This window comes from Stenella coeruleoalba, assembly GCF_951394435.1.
Source record: "Stenella coeruleoalba genome assembly, chromosome: 7".
NCBI classification, from domain to species: Eukaryota; Metazoa; Chordata; class Mammalia; order Artiodactyla; family Delphinidae; genus Stenella; species Stenella coeruleoalba.
This window is the reverse complement of record NC_137153.1, coordinates 35,073,240-35,092,521: the sequence shown is the minus strand read 5'-3', so window position 1 is coordinate 35,092,521 and position 19,282 is coordinate 35,073,240. Positions and strand designations below refer to the sequence as shown.

General features: G+C 41.2%; 1 protein-coding gene across 3 annotated transcripts in view; it reads right to left on the bottom strand.

Moving 5' to 3' along the window:
• Positions 1-356: 356 nt before the first annotated feature.
• Positions 357-19,282, bottom strand: part of ZNF169 (zinc finger protein 169) — a 51,714-nt gene continuing 32,788 nt past the window's right edge. For 2 of the 3 annotated variants that reach the window (XM_079925788.1, XM_079925789.1), the window contains exon 5: positions 357-4,004. In XM_079925788.1, the coding sequence (XP_079781914.1) occupies positions 2,455-4,004 (1,550 nt within the window). In that variant the 3' untranslated portion in view covers positions 357-2,454. The remainder of the gene's footprint in view (positions 4,005-19,282) is intronic. The other variant, XM_079925790.1, reaches the window with a different exon arrangement.

The window sequence follows — 19,282 nt, the reverse complement described above, 5'->3', positions numbered from 1 at the left end:
AAACTACCACTGCCATTTTTCACAGAACTAGAACAAAAAATTTCACAATTTGTATGAAAACACAAAAGACCCCGAATAGCCAAAGCAATCTTGAGAACGAAAAACGGAGCTGGAGGAATCAGGCTCCCTGACTTCAGACTATATTACAAAGGTACAGTAATCAAGACAGTATGGTACTGGCACAAAAAAAGAAATATAGATCAATGGAACAGGATAGAAAGCCCAGAGATAAACCCATGCACATATGGTCACCTTATCTTTGACAAAGGATGCAGGAATGTACAGTGGAGAAAGGACAGCCTCTTCAATAAGTGGTGCTGGGAAAACTGGACAGGTACATGTAAAAGTATGAGATTAGAACACTCCCTAACACCATACACAAAAATAAGCTCGAAATGGAGTAAAGACCTAAATGTAAGGCCGGAAAGTATCAAACTCTTAGAGGAAAACGTAGGCAGAACACTCTATGACGTAAATCACAGCAAGATCCTTTTTGACCCACCTACTAGAGAAATGGAAATAAAAACAAAAATAAACAAATGGGACCTATTGAACTTAAAAGCTTTTGCACAGCAAAGGAAACCATAAAAAAGACTAAAAGGCAACACTCAGAATGGGAGAAAATAAGCTGTGACAAAGTGAGAGAGTGGCATGGACATATATACAGTACCAATTGTAAAATAGCTAGTGGGAAGCAGCCGCATAGCACAGGGAGATCAACTCAGTGCTTTGTGACCACCTAGAGGGGTGGGATAGGGAGGGCGGGAGGGAGGGAGACGCAAGAGGGAAGAGATATGGGAACATATGTATATGTATAACTGATTCACTTTGTTATAAAGCAGAAACTAACACACCATTGTAAAGCAATTATACTCCAATAAGGAGAAAAAAAAAAAAAAAAAAAAGAATCTGCCTGCCAGTGCAGGGAACACGGGTTTGAGCCCTGGTCCAGAAAGATCCCACATGCCGTGGAGCAACTAAGCCTGTGTGCCACAAGTACTGAGCTTGCACTCTAGAGCCTATAAGCCACAACTACTGAGCCCTTTTGCCACAACTATTGAAGCCCACATGCGACAACTACTGAAGCCCACGTGCCTAGAGCCCATGCTCCACAACAAGAGAAGCCACCTCAATGAGAAGCACGCGCAACACAACGAAGAGTAGCCCCCACTCGCCGCAACTTGAGAAAGTGCGTACGCAACAAAGAAGACCCAACACAGCCAAAAATAAATAAATAAAATAAATAAAAAAGACAGAGAGGTAAGTTTGGAAGCAATCAACCATCTTAGTAGAACTAAAGGTGACCTAGATGGGACAGAATGAAGGCAGGCTGTCAGATTTCTGAGATTCTACAAGAAGGGAAAATAGAGCTATCTATCTGACTACAAACACATTATCCATCAAGAAAAGGAAAGAATGACCCCAAAGGTGAAAGAGAGACCAGCAGGTCTGCCATTTCCAAAACAGGCCCAGAGAATAAATGTCTGAGGAGCCGTATGGTTCTTCCATGGTTTCAGTGGGCCAGGTATCACCGCTGCCATCCCAGTGAGACCAGAAGGTGGGTCTGCCACCCCAGTGGGACCAGAGGGCAGGATACATAGCTAAAGATTATTCTCAAGCCTTAACAACTAACATAATTTGCCTTGCAAGGTTTTAAACTTGCTTGGGACACAGCAATCCTTCTTTCTACTTTTAGAATGGAAATGTGAATTCTCTGATTATCCTATCATTGTATTTTGGAAGCGAATAACTTGTCTGGTTCACAGGTTCACAGCTGGAAAGAGACTGTGCCAAAGGATGAAACATACCTCTACTCTCATCCACACTCAATTTAGAAGAGATTTTGAATTTAGAGTTGATACTGGAATGGGTTAAGATGTTTGCAGCTTTTAAGATGTGGTGAATGTATTTTGTATGTGAAGAATATGAATCTGGGGGGTCCAGAGGGCTGAGTTGTTAAGTCTGAATTGTTCCCCCTAATTCATACATTGAAGCCATAACCTACAATGTGACTTTTAAAGGTAAATATTATGAGGTTATAGGGTGGAGCCCTAACCCAGTATGGCTGGTGTCCTCAGAAGAAGAGAGATACCAGGGAAGCACACACACAGAAAAAAGGCCATTCAGGACTCAGCAAGAATGCAATCATCTGCAAGCCAAGGGGCGAGACTTCAGGAAAAACCAAACTGCCTACACATTGATCTTAGACTTCCAGTCTCAAGAACTTTGAAAAAACAAACTTCTGTTCTTTAAGCCACCACGTCTGTGGTATTTTGTTATGGCAGCCCTAGCAAATTAAAACACATTGCTAGTGCAAGAAGTAAACCATAAATCAACTATCTTAAGATCACTGAAAGAATGCAACATTTTTTTCCTCGACTGAATTTAAGGAAAGTGGAACATTTCCTAGTGATATCTGCCATCTACACACTCATGGGGAAAAGAAAGGAAACGTCAAGAGAACAGCTCTTGTGGCAGGAGGTGATGGCCAGACTTGGTCCTCTTATGTCTGTGGAGGTGAGACTTCTGGCTAAAGCCACGACCGCACTCCCTGCACACATATGGCTTCTCTCCTGAATGGGTCCGCTGATGTCTGATGAGGGCTGACTTGAAGCCAAAGCCACGTCCACACTCATCACACACACACGGCTTTTCTCCTGAGTATGTCCTCTGGTCAGAGGTGAGGTGGGTCTTCTGACCAAGTCTTTGCTCACATACTCCGTACACATCAGCCTCCTCCCCTGAATGTGTCCTCTGGTGTCTGGTGAGGAGTGACTTGAAGCCAAAGGTACGTCCACACTCAGAGCACAGATAAGGCTTCTCCCCAGTATGCGTCCTCTGGTGTCTGATGAGGGTGACCTTCTGACCAAAACCACGCCCACACTCAGGGCACACATAAGGCTTCTCACCCGTGTGTGTCCGCTGGTGGCCCATGAGGGAGACTTTCTGGCTAAAGCCACGCCCACACTCAGAGCACATGTAAGGCTTCTCCCCTGTGTGTGTTCTCTGGTGTCTGATGAGAGTGACCTTTTGGCGAAAGCTGTGCCCACACTCGGCACAAACATAAGGCTTCTCCCCTGAGTGTGTGACCTGATGACTGAGGAGCAGCGACTGCTGCCTGAAGCCACGCCCACACTCAAGGCACAAGAAGGGCCTCTCAGCCGAATGTGAGCTACGGTGTTGGAGGAGTGATGCCTTCTGGCAAAAGCCTCTTCCACACTCTGGACACACAAAAGGCTTCTCCTCCAAGTGTGTCCTCTGGTGCAGGATGAGGGCAATCTTCTGGCGAAAGCCTCGCCCACACTCCTGACATACAAAGGGTCTCTCCCCAGAGTGTATCCTCTTATGGTTAGTTAGGGAGGATGTATACCTGAAGTGTCGCCCACACTCCCTACACATGTAGGGCTTCTCCCCTGAGTGTTTCCTCTGGTGTATGGTGAGGGAGGACTTCCGGCCAAAGCCTCGCCCACACTCCCTACAACTATAGGGCTTCTCCCCCGTGTGTGTCCTCTGGTGCTTGATGAGGTCTGACCTCTGGTAGAAGCTTCTGCCACATTCAGGGCACACATGAAGCTTCTGGAGGCTAAAGAGGCTTGACTTTGTGCTAAGTCCTAGTCTGTATTTTTCACATATGACTGCTCCAGATTCTGAGATGTCTGCCCCTGTCAACATTGCATCTGTCTCCTCAGGGATCACCCCCTGATCTATTCCTCCACCACTGTTGCCTTCCTGGTCTACTGGCTGACCTTGAGATGGGCTGAAGAATGCCCTTGAAGTCCTGCTCAGCCGCAGCCTCCCAAACACAGTGCAAGAGCCTTCTCTCTCTCCATCTTCTGCTTTGTTACTCGAGCAGCTTGGAGCTTCTAGTAGGAAGTGGCTTCCTGCAGATGAACCTGGGAAGATCTGAGGGAAGTGACCGCAGAGCACATATTGATGGAGGCACTGTGGACTGGAAAAACTCACTGGACAGGACAGATGGGGCTGGAATTCTGTTCTTGGTTCTGCTGGAGAGAAAGTGTCGGTCAGAATCACCACAGGTACCTTGTGGATGGTAACACTTGTCCAGCAGTCATTCCTCAGATGTTCCCACAGCAAAGATTTCCTTCACAGACCTACCTTTCATCCCAGGGTGACACATTAATGTATATCCTTTTACAACACATAAAACCCACACAATGAGCCAGCTCTAAATATCAGCCCAGCTTAAATAGTTTTAAGAAAGCATCACAGGCAGCTCTAGCCCTACAAATTGCTGCCATTAGAGTTGTACATCTGCCCCCAATACAATTATCTTACAAGCCACAGTCATTAACACTGATGTAAACAATATCTACAAATATATGCTTTTACTGAGAGTTAAACTACATAACTTATTACAAATTTCTTTAGGGACATTTCCTACAGGAAAGGATGGAGTCAAAAAAGGGAGTCACTCCACCTAGAGGCCCCATGGTGGAGGCAATAGAGAGGACAGGTCAGAGACCCATGTGGGAAATGAACTGGAAGGTGTTTCCCCCATCCTAAACAAGTATTTCCTAGAGCATTATGCAGTGGGTTCTCTATCTGGGAGTGTGAATTCAGCAGTAAAACACAAAAACATAGTCTAGGCCTGCAACCCATTAAAGGATTTTGACTCCACCAAGACCTGCTTTTCGCAGTGTTTTTTTTTTTTTTTAACTGTTGTAAATGGAAAAATTTCCACCTAAAATAGCTCCAACAGATATCAAATTTGTATGCCTTGCTCCATTACTCTGCTTCTAACTGCCAGAAGCCTTTGCAGACCTACCTGATTCTTTCTTCATCAATCAAAAGTATTTTATGAACCGTCTATAACACTGGGCAGCAAACTACAGCCAACTAGGTGTTTTGTAAATAAAGGTCTATTAGACCACAGCCACACTCTGTCTTCATGTTGTGTCTATGGAAGCTTTCACATACAACAACAAAGGTGAGTAGTTGCAACACAGAACATAAAGGCTACAAAGACTAAAATATTTACGACCTGACCCTTTTACAGAAAACTACTCATTCCATCTGGTCTAAGAGGCTAGTTTTCAATACTAACAAGAAGAGCTACCATGAAACCCCTTCCTAACACTTAAAAGCCCCTCAGCAAACTATTCAGTAAATTTAGTTCTCTGTGTGTGTGTGTGTGTGTGTGTGTGTGTGTGTTGCTAGACCTAGAAGCTCCTGTGAAATGGCCTTGATAATCACAAGTGCTGACCCTGCTGGACTTTCACTGTGAAAGTGAACATCCTTTCAGTCAGGGGTCCCACCATGGTTGGTCTCTAGTTCAGCTCATTGAACTATCAGTCAGTTTCTTTTGTTAAGCTAGGCTGTCCACATTTTCAAAATTCGTGGCATGTATGTACGTTTCTGGCCTGCAGTTTCCAAGAAATACTTTGTTGTAATTCTAAAGTTCTGACAGCTGAGCTTTCAGTATTGCACTACTGACTCCTTGTCTGTGATGGGGAGAGAAAAGCAGCCCCTGCCTTCTCCTTGGCCTGTTTATTCTCCTGCCTAGGCATAAAGTCTAAGGCCAGTGGTAAACGGCACATCATTACAGGTGTGCCGTTCAGTGTCTTCTGTATAAAATACGGTGACTGATTTAAATAGTTAACGCTGCCCTTATGGGAACTATAGCCTCTAATATGACTACTCATTCATCATTTTTGTGCCTATCTAGTAATGTGGCAAATTTTAGCTAAAAGTGATTAAGAATTACAAAGTTCACTTTGGTTTTAAACATCCAGAAGTTCCTCAATAGAAGGAGAAATAAAAAACAAAATGTTACCAAGGTAATGCTTTTCACTTAGTCACAAAAATTTCCATGATGTAGAAAAAAGTTAATCAGTTTATAAATTCTTTTATAATCTACAGCTGCTCTCATGCCAATTGATTTTTCAGACCAGTAACTACTTCAGTAATTGTACATGAACTTAAACGTTCCAAAGGAAAAAAAAATCCATGTCTAATGGCTCCTTAAAGAAATTTTGCCTTCTGCAGCTGCAGTTGTGAGAAAGGAAAGTATAGCAGTGAGTTAAACAAATGACCATAGACACTGGATTACAGCAGAAGAAAGAATGCTGTGCATTCACTGCTTTTAAACAATTTAAAGAATTTTAAGACTTGGTCCACAAATGTAGAAAGGGAACATTTTCAATATTAATCAGAATTAATCCCTGGAAATTGGACAACTTTCATAATATGCCATCTCCGTGATTTTAAGAAAATATAAAAGAAGTATTAGCATATGTGATGGTTAATTTTATGTATTAACTTTGCTGGTCACAGGTTGCCATGACAGAGGAAAATTAGACTTCCTCAATATTAAATATCTGCTCATCAAAAGTTATTGTTAAGAAAATGAACAGAAAAGTTTCAGACTGAGAGGATGTTTGCAAAATGTACAAATGACAATGGACTGGTATCCAGGATTAATAAAGAACTCATAGAACTCAATAATAAAAACAATGCAGAAAAATTGGGAAAAGATTTGAATGTATGCCTCACAGAGTAAGGTATATGATGCATATTAATGATCAAAAAGCATACAGAAGGTTTCACTGTCATTAAGTGTCAGCAAAATGGAAACCCCCATGAGATAACTCTACACATCCATCACCAGAAATAAAATGAAAACTGTCGGGGAAGACGTGAAGTGACAGGAACTCTCATGTGTTTGTTGTTCATGGAAGTGAGAAATTGTACAACCACTCTGGAAAGGTTCTAGTCGTTTCTTATAAAACTACACACACAGTTACCCTATGACTCAGTGTACTGAGTTGAATATTATCCCACCAAAATTAATATCAACCTGGAACATGTGAATGTGGCCTCCTTTTGAAATAGAGTCTTTGCAGATGTAATCAAGTTCAGATGAGGTTATACTGGATTAGAATGAGCTTTAATTCAATGACTGGAATCCTTACGAGGAGAGGGTGATTTGGATACAGATACATATAGAAGGAAGCAGCCTATGTGACCACAGAGGCAGAGATTAGAGTGATACAGCTACAAGCCAAGGAATACTAGCGATTGTAAGCAACCGCCAGAACCTAAGGGAGACAAAGAACAGACTCCATTTCAAAACCTCCAGAAGGAACCAGCCCCTCCAGTATGTTGATGCTGAACTGTGAAAGAATAAATTTCTTTGCTTTAAGCCTCTAAGTTTGTGGTAATTTATTACAGCAACCCTAGAAAACGAATATACCCTAGGTATTTATCCAAAGGAAATGAAAACAAAGGTTTACCAAAAACAAACAAAAAATTCTCAGCAGAAGAATGTTAATAGCAACTTTTTTTTTTCTTTTTGCGGTACGCGGGCCTCTCCCTGTTGTGGCCTCTCCCGTTGTGGAGCACAGGCTCCGAACGCGCAGGCTCAGCTGCCATGGCTCACAGGCCCAGCCGCTCTGCAGCATGTGGGATCTTCCCGGACCGGGGCACGAACCCGTGTCCCCTGCATCGGCAGGCGGACTCTCAACCACTGCACCACCAGGGAAGCCCAATAGCAACTTTTTTAAAATGTCTAAAAACTGGAAGCCATCAAGGTGTCTATTAAGGAGAATGGATAAACAGTCATATATTCATATAATTGAATGCTATTTGATGTTAAAAAAAAAGAACAGACTACTGATGTATGCAACAACATGGATAAAGTTTAAAAACTATACTGAGTTGGGCTTCCCTGGTGGTGCAGTAGTTGAGAGTCCGCCTGCCAATGCAGGGGACACGGGTTCGTGCCCCGGTCCGGGAATATCCCACATGCCACGGAGCGGCTGGGCCCGTGAGCCATGGCTGCTGAGCCTGCACGTCCAGAGCCTGTGCTCCACAATGGGAGAGGCCACAGCAGTGAGAGGCCAGCATACCGCAAGAAAAACAAAAACAAAAAACAAACTACTGAGTGAAAGAAGCCTTAAACAAACAACATATTAAATGATTCCATTTATGCAAAATTGTATGGTGGGCCAAACTAATCAATGGTGAAATAAAATCAGAACAGTGGTACCTCTGAGGGGTAGGAGCAGGTGTTTACTGGGATGGGCCGCAAGGGAACTATGTGGATAACAGTAATGATCTGTATTTTGATAAAGTTTGGGTTTTGGAGGTATATGCATTGTTTGAACTCACAGACTAGTATACTTAAGATTTCGTGGGTATTTTCAGGAAGATGGCGGAAGAGTAAGACGCAGAGATCACATTCCTCCCCACAGATACATCAGAAATACATCTACACGTGGAACAACTCCTACAGAACACCTACTGAACGCTGGCAGAAGACCTCAGACCTTCCAAAAGGCAAGAAACTCCCCACGTAACTGGGTAGGACAAAAGAAACAAGAATAAACAGAGACAAAAGAAAAGGGACAGGACCTGCACCAGTGGGAGGGAGCTATGAAGGAGGAAAGGTTTCCACACACTAGGAAGCCCCTTCCCGGGCGGAGACTGCAGTTGGCGGAGGGGGGAAGATTTGAGGCCGCGGAGGAGAGCACAGCAACAGGGGTGCGTAGGGCAAAGCGGAGAGATTCCTGCACAGAGGATCAGTGCCAACCAGCACTCATTAGCCTGAGAGGCTTCTCTGTTCACCCACTGGGGTGGGTGGGGCTGGGAGCTGAGGCTCGGGCTTTGGTTGGAGCGCAGGGAGAGGACTGGCGGCGTGAACACACCCTGAAGGGGTTAGTGCACGACGGCTAGCCAGGAGGGAGTCCGGGAAAAAGTTTGGACCTGCTGAAGAAGCAAGAGACCTTTTCTTCCCTTTTTGTTTCCTGGTGCACGAGGAGAGGGGATTAAGAGCGCTGCTTAAAGGAGCTCCAGAGACGGGCGCAAGCCGCAGCTACCAGCGCGGACCCCAGAGACGGGTATGAGACGCTAAGGCTGCTGCTGCCACCAGCAAGAAGCCTGTGTGCGAGCACAGGTCACTATCCACACCTCCCTTCCGGGTAGCCTGTGGAGCCTGCCACAGCCAGGGTCCTGGGATCCAGGGACAACTTCCCCGGGAGAACGCACGGTGCGCCTCAGGCTGGTGCAACATCATGCCAGCCTCTGCCGCCGCAGGCTCGCCCCGCATTGTGCCCCTCCCTCTCCCCGGCCTGAGTGAGCCAGAGCCCCCGAATCAGCGGCTCCTTTAACCTGTCCTGTCTGAGCGACGAACAGATGCCCTCTGGCGACCTACATGCAGAGGCGGGGCCAAATCCAAAGCTGAACAGGGAGCTGTGCGAACAAAGAGGACAAAGGGAAATCTCTCCCAGCAGCCTCAGGAGCAGCGGATTAAATCTCCACAGTCAACTAGATACACCCAGCATCTGTGGAATGCATGAATAGACAATGAATCATCCCAAATTGAGGAGGTGGACTTTGAGAGCAACATTTATTATTTTTTCCCCTTTTGCTCTTTTTCTGAGTGTGTATGTGTATGCTTCTGTGTGAGCTTTACTCTGTATAGCTTTGCTTTCACCATTTGTCCTAGGGTTCTATCTGTCCAGTTTTTTTTTTGTTTTACTTTCTAAAAACACTTTTTTCTTAATAATTATTTTTTATTTTAATACCTTTATTTTATCTTACTTTACTTTATTTTCTTTCATCCTCTTTCTTTCTTTCTATATTTTCTCCCTTTTATTCAGAGCCGTGTGGATAAAAGGCTCTTGGTGCTGCAGCCAAGAGTCAGTGTTGTGCCTCTGAGGTGGGAGAGCCAACTTCAGGACACTGGTCCACAAGAGACCTCCCAGGTGCACGTAATATCAAAAAGCGAAAATCTCCCAGGGATCTCCATCTCAATACCAACACCCAGCTTCACTCAACGACAAGCAAGCTACAGTGCTGGACACCCTATGCCAAACAACTAGAAAGACAGAAACACACACACACCCATTAGCAGAGAGGCTGCCTGAAATCATAATAAGTCCACAGACATGACAAAACACACCACCAGACATGGACCTGCCCACCAGAAAGACAGGATCCAGCCTCATCCACCAGAACACAGGCACTAGTCCCCTCCACCAAGCCTACACAACCCACGTGAACAACATTAGCCACTGGGGACAGACACCAAAAACAACGGGAACTATGAACCTGCAGCCTGCAATAAGGAGACCCCAAACACAGTAAGATGAGCAAAATGAGAAGACAGAAAAACACACAGCAGATGAAGGAGCAAGATAAAAACCCACCAGACCTAACAAATGAAGAGGAAATAGGCAGTCTACCTGAAAAAGAATTCAGAATAATGATAGTAAACATGATCCAAAATCTTGGAAATACAATAGACAAAATCAAGAAACATTTAACAAGGACCTAGAAGAACTAAAGAGGAAACAAGCAACGATGAACAACACAATAAATGAAATGAAAAATACTCTAGAAGGGACCAATAGCAGAATAACTGAGGCAGAAGAACGGATAATTGACCTAGAAGATAGAATAGTGGAAATAACTACTGCAGAGCAGAATAAAGAAAAAAGAATGAAAAGAACTGAGGACGGTCTCAGAGACCTCTGGGACAACATTAAATGCACCAACATTCGAAATATAGGGGTTCCAGAAGAAGAAGAGAAAAAGAAAGGGACTGAGAAAGTATTTGAAGAGATTATAGTTGAAAACTTCCCTAATATGTGAAGGGAAATAGTTAATCAAGTCCAGGAAGCACAGAGAGTCCCATACAGGGTAAATCCAAGGAGAAACACACCAAGACACATATTAATCAAACTGTCAAAAATTAAATACAAAGAAAACAGATTAAAAACAGCAAGGGAAAAACAACAAATAACACATAAGGGAATCCCCATAGGTTAACAGCTTATCTTTCAGCAGAAACTCTGCAAGCCAGAAGGGATTGGCAGGACATATTCAAAGTGATGAAGGAGAAAAACCTACAACCAAGATTACTCTACCCAGCAAGGATCTCATTCACATTTGATGGAGAAATTAAAACCTTTACAGACAAGCAAAAGCTGAGAGAGTTCAGCACCACCAAATCAGCTTTTCAACAAATGGTAAAGAACCTTTTCTAGGCAAGAAACACAAGAGAAAGAACAGACCTACAATAACAAACCCAAAACAATTAAGAAAATGGAAATAGGAACATACATATCGATAATTACCTTAAATGTAAATGGATTAAAGGCTCCCACCAAAAGACACAGACTGGCTGAATGGATACAAAAACAAGACCCATATATATGCTGTCTACAAGAGACCCACTTCAGACCTAGAGACACATACATACTGAAAGTGAGTGGATGGAAAAAGATATTACATGCAAATGGAAATCAAAACAATGCTGGAGCAGCAATACACATATCAGACAAAATAGACTTTAAAATAAAGACTATTAGAAGAGACAAAGAAGGACACTACATAATGAACAAGGGATCGATCCAAGAAGAACATATAACAATTGTAAATATTTATGCACCCAACATAGGAGCACCTCAATACATAAGTCAAATACTAACAGCCATAAAATGGGAAATCAGCAGTAACACATTCATAGTAGGGGACGTTAACACCCCACTTTCACCAATGGACAGATCATCCAAAATGAAAATAAATAAGGAAACACAAGCTTTAAATGATACATTAAACAAGATGGACTTAATTGATATGTATAGGATATTCCATCCAAAAACAACAGAATACACATTTTTCTCAAGTCCTCATGGAACATTCTCCAGGATAGATCATATCTTGGATCACAAATCAAGCCTTGGTAAATTTAAGAAAATTAAAATTTTATCAAGTATCTTTTCCGACCACAATGCTATGAGACTAGATATCAATTACAGGAAAAGATCTGTAAAAAAATACAAACACATGGACGCTAAACACTACACTACTTAATAACGAGGTGATCACTGAAGAAATCAAAGAGGAAATCAAAAGATACCTAGAAACAAATGACAATGGAGACACGACAACCCAAAACCGATGGGATGCAGCAAAAGCAGTTCTAAGAGGGAAGTTTATAGCAATACAGTCCTACCTTAAGAAACAGGAAACATCTTGAATAAACAACCTAAACTTGCACCTAAAGCAATTAGAGAAAGAAGAACAAAAAAACCCAAAGTTAGCAGAAGGAAAGAAATCATAAAAATCAGATCAGAAATAAATGAAAAAGAAATGAAGGAAATGATAGTAAAGATCAATAAAACTAAAAGCTGGTTCTTTGAGAAGATGAACAAAATTGACAAACCATTAGCCAGACTCATCAAGAAACAAAGGGAGAAGACTCAAATCAATAGAATTAGAAATGAAAAAGGAGAAGTAATAACTGACAGTGCAGAAATACAAAAGATCACTGGAGATTACTATAAGCAACTCTATGCCAATAAAATGGACAACCTGGAAGAAATGGACAAATTCTTAGAAATGCACAACCTGCCAAGACGGAATCAGGAAGAAGTAGAAAATATGAACAGACCAATCACAAGCACTGAAATTGAAACTGTGATTTAAAATCTTCCAACAAACAAAAGCCCAGGACCGGATGGCTTCACAGGCGAATTCTATCAAACATTTAGAGAAGAGCTAACACCTATCCTTCTCAAACTCTTCCAAAATATAGCAGAGGGAGGAACACTCCCAAACTCATTCTACGAGGCCACCATCCCCTTGATACCAAAACCAGACAAGGATGTCACAAAGAAAGAAAAGTACAGGCCAATATCACTGATGAACATAGATGCAAAAATCCTCAATAAAAACTAGCAAACATAATCCAACAGCACATTAAGAGGATCATACACCATGATCAAGTGGGGTTTATTCCAGGAATGCAAGGATTCTTCAATATACGCAAATCAATCAATGTGATACACCATATTAACAAACTGAAGGAGAAACACCATATGGTCATCTCAATGGATGCAGAGAAAGCTTTCGGCAAACTTCAACACCCATTTATAATAAAAACCCTGCAGAAAGTAGGCATAGAGGGAACTTTCCTCAACATAATAAAAGACATATATGACAAACCCACAGCCAACATCGTCCTGAACGGTGAAAAACTGAAACCATTTCCACTAAGATCAGGAACAATACAAGGTTGCCCACTCTCACCACTCTTATTCAACATAGTTTTGGAAGTTTTAGCCACAGCAATCAGAGAAGAAAAGGAAATAAAAGGGATCCAAATCGGAAAAGAAGAAATAAAGCTGTCACTGTTTGCAGATGACATGATACTATACATAGAGAATCCTAAAGATGCTACCAGAAAACTACTAGAGCTAACCAATGAATTTGGTAAAGTAGCAGGATACAAAATTAATGCACAGAAATCTCTGGCATTCCTATACACTAATGATGAAAAATCTGAAAGTGAAATCAAGAAAACACTCCCATTTACCATTGCAACAAAAAGAATAAAATATCTAGGAATAAACCTGCCTAAGGAGACAAAAGACCTGTATGCAGAAAATTATAAGACACTGATGAAAGAAATTAAAGATGATACAAATAGATGGAGAGATATACCATGTTCTTGGATTGGTAGAGTCAACATTGTGAAAATGACTCTACTACCCAAAGCAATCTACAGATTCAATGCAATCCCTATCAAACTACCACTGGCATTTTTCACAGAATTAGAACAAAAATTTCACAATTTGTAATGGAGACACAAAAGATTCCGAATAGGCAAAGCAAGCTTGAGAACAAAAAACAGAGCTGGAGGAATCAGGCTCCCTGACTTCAGACTATACTACAAAGCTACCGTAATCAAGACAGTATGGTACTGGCACAAAAACAGAAATATAGATCAATGGAACAGGATAGAAAGCCCAGAGATAAACCCACGCACATATGGTCACTTATCTTTGACAAAGGATGCAGGAATGTACAGTGGAGAAAGAACAGCCTATTCAATAAGTGGTGCTGGGTAAAGTGGACAGGTACATGTAAAAGTATGAGATTAGAACACTCTCTAACACCATACACAAAAATAAGCTCAAAATGGATTAAAGACCTAAAAGTAAGGCCAGAAACTATCAAAGTCTTAGAGGAAAACATAGGCACAACACTCTATGACATAAATGACAGCAAGATCCTTTGTGACCCACCTCCAAGAGAAATGGAAATAAAAACAATAAACAAATGGGACCTATTGAAACTTAAAAGCTTTTGCACAGCAAAGGAAAGCATAAACAAGACTAAAAGACAAATCTCAGAATGGGAGAAAATGTTGGCAAATGAAGCAACTGACAACGGATTAATCTCCAAAATTTACAAGCAGCTCATGCAGCTCAATAACAAAAAAACAAACAACGCAATCCAAGAATGGGCAGAAGACCTAAATAGACATTTCTCCAAAGGAGATATACAGAGTTTGAACAAACACATGAAAAAATGCTCAACATCATTAATCATTAGAGTAATGCAAATCAAAACTACAGTGAGATATCATCTCACACCAGTCAGAATGGCCATCATCAAAAAATCTAGAAACAATAATGCTGGAGAGGGTGTGGAAGAAAGGGAACACTGTTGCACTGCTGGTGGGAATGTGAATTGGTACAGCCACTATGGAGAACAGTATGGAGGTTCCATAAAAAACTACAAATAGAACTACCATATGACCCAGCAATCCCACTACTGGGCATATACCCTGAGGAAACCAGAATTTAAAAAGAGTCATGTACCAGAATGTTCATTGCAGCTCTATTTAAAATAGCCAGGAGATGGAAACAACCTAAGTGTCCATCATCGGATGAATGGATAAAGAAGATGTGGCACATATATACAATGGAATATTACTCAGCCATAAAAAGAAACGAAATTGAGTTATTTGTACTGAGGTGGATGGACCTAGAGTCTGTCATACAGAGTGAAGTAAGTCAGAAAGAAAAAGACAAATACCGTATGCTAACACATATATACGAAATCTAAGAAAAAAATAAATGTCATGAAGAACCTAGGGGTAAGACAGGAATAAAGACACAGATCTACTAGAAAATGGACTTGAGGATATTGGGAGGGGGAAGGGTAAGCTGTGACAAAGTGAGAGAGTGGCATGGACTTATATACACTACCAAATGTAAAACAGCTAGTGGGAAGCAGCCGCATAGCACAGGGAGATCAGCTCGGTGCTTTGTGACCACCTAGAGGGGTGGGATAGGGAGGGTGGGAGGGAAGGAGACACAAGAGGGAGAGATATGGGAACATATGTATATGTATAACTGATTCACTTTGTTATACAGCCGAAACTAACACACCATTGTAAAGCAATTATATTCCAATAAAGATGTAAAAAAAAAAATTTTGCATTTCAAGTTAATTCCACCTTAAACAAATAAACAACTCTAGGTAATCATATGCATGCTACCCATTACTCCTGGGGCCAACCACCTTTCATGGGGCCCACTAAGCTGAGATGAGCTGCCAGAAGTTGGCCCTTTTAAAACTGCAGTGTCTGGAGATGCTCAAGTGGACACCCTGGAACTGAGTCCATGGGTCCCTTCCTGCCAACCACTCACATGAGCTAACACAGGAGTAGACTCTGCCTTTCCTCTCAGCACTTGTTAGATCGTCTTTGCCAGAACCATTTGCTGTTCAGATCAGATCTTAAGACACACTTATATCTGCCAGCCACCTGGGGATAAAGATCATCTGAGCAGAATGAGTAGATGCTAAGGACATGCCATGAAGACCTCACAAAATGATAGCAATAGCCACCCATAAACAGGGACTCATACGCTTTTTACCTACCCATGGGAGAACACAAGTCTCTTTCTAAGAAGAGTAAAGCCTTGATACAGTGCACTTAACTCAGATATGCTCAGCTACTCAGCTCTCTCCAGAGAGGAACTGCTTGCACATAACTACTTACTCTTACCAACTAAGGAGATACTGCTAGAAATCTATTAGAATGGCTAAAATAAAAAATAGTGCTGGGACTTCCCTGGTGGCACAATGGTTAAGGCTCTGCACTCCCAATGCAAGGGGCCCGGGTTCGACCCCTGCTCAGGGAACCAGATCCCACATGCATGCCACAATTAAGAGTTCGCATGCTGCAATTAAGGAGCCCATGAGCCGCAACTAAGGAGCCCACCTGCTGCGATTAAGACCCGGTGCAACCAAATACATAAATAAATGGTTTTTTTAAAAAATAGTGCTAACACCATAAATCCTGGCAAGAATGCAGACAAACTGGATCACTCAAACACTGCTGGTGGGAATGTAAAATGGTTTAGCCATTCTGGAAATGAGTATGGCACTTTATTACAAAACTAAACATATTGATATATTTATATAAGCCAGAAACTTGCACTTTTGGGCATTTATGCCAGAAATGAAAACCTTACGTTCACACAAAAACTTATACACAAATGTCCATAGCAGCTTTATTCATAATAGCCAAAAACTATACAGAACCCAGATGTCCTTCAATGGATGAATGGTTTAACAAACTGTGGTACCTTCATACATTGGACTACTACTCAGCAATAAAAGGAATGGAATACTGATACATGCAACAATTTGGATGGATCTCAAAAGAAAATTATGCTGAGTGAAAAAAAGCAATCCCCAAAGGTAACATATGATATGACTTCTTCCATATAACATTCTTGAAGTGACAAAGTTATAGAGACAAAGAACAGATTAGTGGTTGCCAGAAGAAGAGAAGGGGAGGAGTGAGGGAGTTGGCTGTGACTATAAAAGGGTAGCAGAATGGATCCTCGTGATGGAACTGTCCTGTATCTTTGAATATAGTGGTAGTTACATGAATGTACCTGTATAAAATTTCATAGAACTAAATAAACATACACATACACAAAAGTGAAGGTCAAACTGGTAAAATCTGAATAAGGTCAGTGCATTGCATTACAGAAATACAAGGTTGGTTTAAGAAGAAAAAAAAAACCTGTAATTTACCAAATTAAAAGACTAAAAAAGAAAAACACACATGATCATCTCTAAAGATGCCAAAAAAAAGTGGACAAAATCCAGCATTCATTCCCAATAAAAACTCATCAAACAAGGAATAGAAGGGAAGTTTGTCAAGCTGCTGAAGGGCAGCTATAAAACTTCCACTTAGGAGGACAGTATTCCCCATAAGATCAGGAAGAAGGAAAGGATGTCTACTCTCACCATTTAAATTCATCATTGCACTGATTTTCTCACTGTGCAATGAGGCAAGAAAAAGAAATTAAAGACGTAAAGAATGGAAAGAAGTAAACTATACTTACTTACAAATAACTTAATCATCTATTTAGAAAATCCTATACAATCTACAAAACCTGCTAGGACTGAGAAGTAAGTTTTGAAAATTTACCAGATACAAGATCATTATACATAAATTAATTGTATTTCTATATACTATCAACAATTGAAAACTGAAGTTTTAAAGTACCTTAAATAGCACCAAAAATATGAAACACAGAGGGATAAATCTGACAAGATGCATAAGACCTGTGTATGAAAAACTACAAAACAATGCTGACAAAAATTAAGAAGTCCCATAAAAATAGAGATCAACTGTGTTCATATACTGGATGACAGAGTATTATTTACAGGTAAATTCTCCTCAAACTGATGTACATTCAACTCAGTCCCAATCAAAATCCCAGCAGGCCTTTTTTTTGTGAAAATTGCCAAGCTGAGTCTAAAATTCATGTGGAAATGCAAAGAATCTAGCACAACTTGAAAAAAGAAAAAATGTTAAAGGATTTATACTAAGTTCCAGACTTACTATAAAGCTTCAGTAATCAAGACTACATAGTATTGGGACTTCCCTGGTGGCACAGTGGTTAAGAATCTGCCTGCCAATGCAGGGGAGATGGGTGTGAGCCCTGGTCCAGGAAGATCCCACATGCCACAGAGCAACTAAGCCCGTGCACCACAACTACTGAGCCTACTCTCTAGAGACCGCAAGCCACAACTACTGAACCCACATGCTGCAACTACTGAAGCCCGCGTGCCTAGAGCCTGTGCTCTGCAACAAGAGAAGCCACCGCAATGAGAAGCCCACACATTGCCCCTACTCGCCACAACTAGAGAAAGCCCGCACGCAGCAACAGAGACCCAATACAGCCAAAAAATAAATAAAATAAATAAATAGGGCTTCCCTGGTGGCACAGTGGTTAAGAATCCGCCTGCCAATGCAGGGTACATGGGTTCAAGCCCTGGTCTGGGAAGATCCCACATGCTGTGAAGCCACTAAGCCCGTGCACCACAACTACTGAGCCTGTGCGCCACAACTACTGAAGCCCGCGTGCCCTAGAGCCCATGCTCTGCAACAAGAGAAGCCACCATAATGAGAAGCCTGCACACCACAATGAAGAGTAGCCCCCACTCGCTGCAACTAGAGAAACCCCGCGCACTGCAACTAGAGAAAGCCCACACACAGCAATGAAGACCCAATGTGGCCAAAAAATAACTAATAAAATAAAATTAATTAAAACAAATTAATTAATTAATTAATAAAAAGACTATGTGGTATTGACATCAAGATAGATAAAGAAAGGAGTGAAAAAGAGTCTGGACATAGACCCATACACAACTGATTTACCACAAAGGTTCACAGGAAATTCAGTAAAGAAAGGGTTGTCTTTTCAATAAATGGTGCTGGAAAATTGGATATTTGTATACAAAAGAAAAGAAAGAAAGAAAAATTGTACTTAAATCCAGACCTGGTACCAAGTATAAAAATTTATTCAAGATATAGACCTAAATGTAAAGTAAAAATTATAAAACTTTTAGAAGAAAAAATATATGAAACTCTTTTTGGCCTTCATTTTGGGAAAGATTTCTTAAATATGTCACCAAAAGTGAAATTCATGAAAGAAAAAATTGAAACTTTGGACTTCACCAAAATTAAGAAATTCTCATTGAAAGACACTATTAAGAGAATAAAAAGCAAGCCACAGAGAAAATACTTGTAAATCAAATATCTGATACTGGAGTTCTATACAGAATATATGAAAAACTTGCAAAATTCAATAATAAAAACATAAGAAACCAACTTTTCAAATGGGCCAAAGATTTGAGAAGACATTTCACCAAAGAAGATATACAGATAGCAAATAAGCACTTGAAAAGGTTCTCAACATCACTAGTCATTAGAAAAATGTCAAGTAAAACCACATAAGATGCCACTACATGGCTATGAAAATGCTTAAAATTGAAATCATAATACCTAAGCGTTGACAAATATGTGGAGCATCCAGAATTCTCATATACTGCTGATGGAAATGTGAAATAGTGCAGCCACTTTGTGAGTTTCATAAAGTTAAATATATCCTGTATATTTCATAAAGTTAAATATACCCTGTATCCAACCCAGCCACTC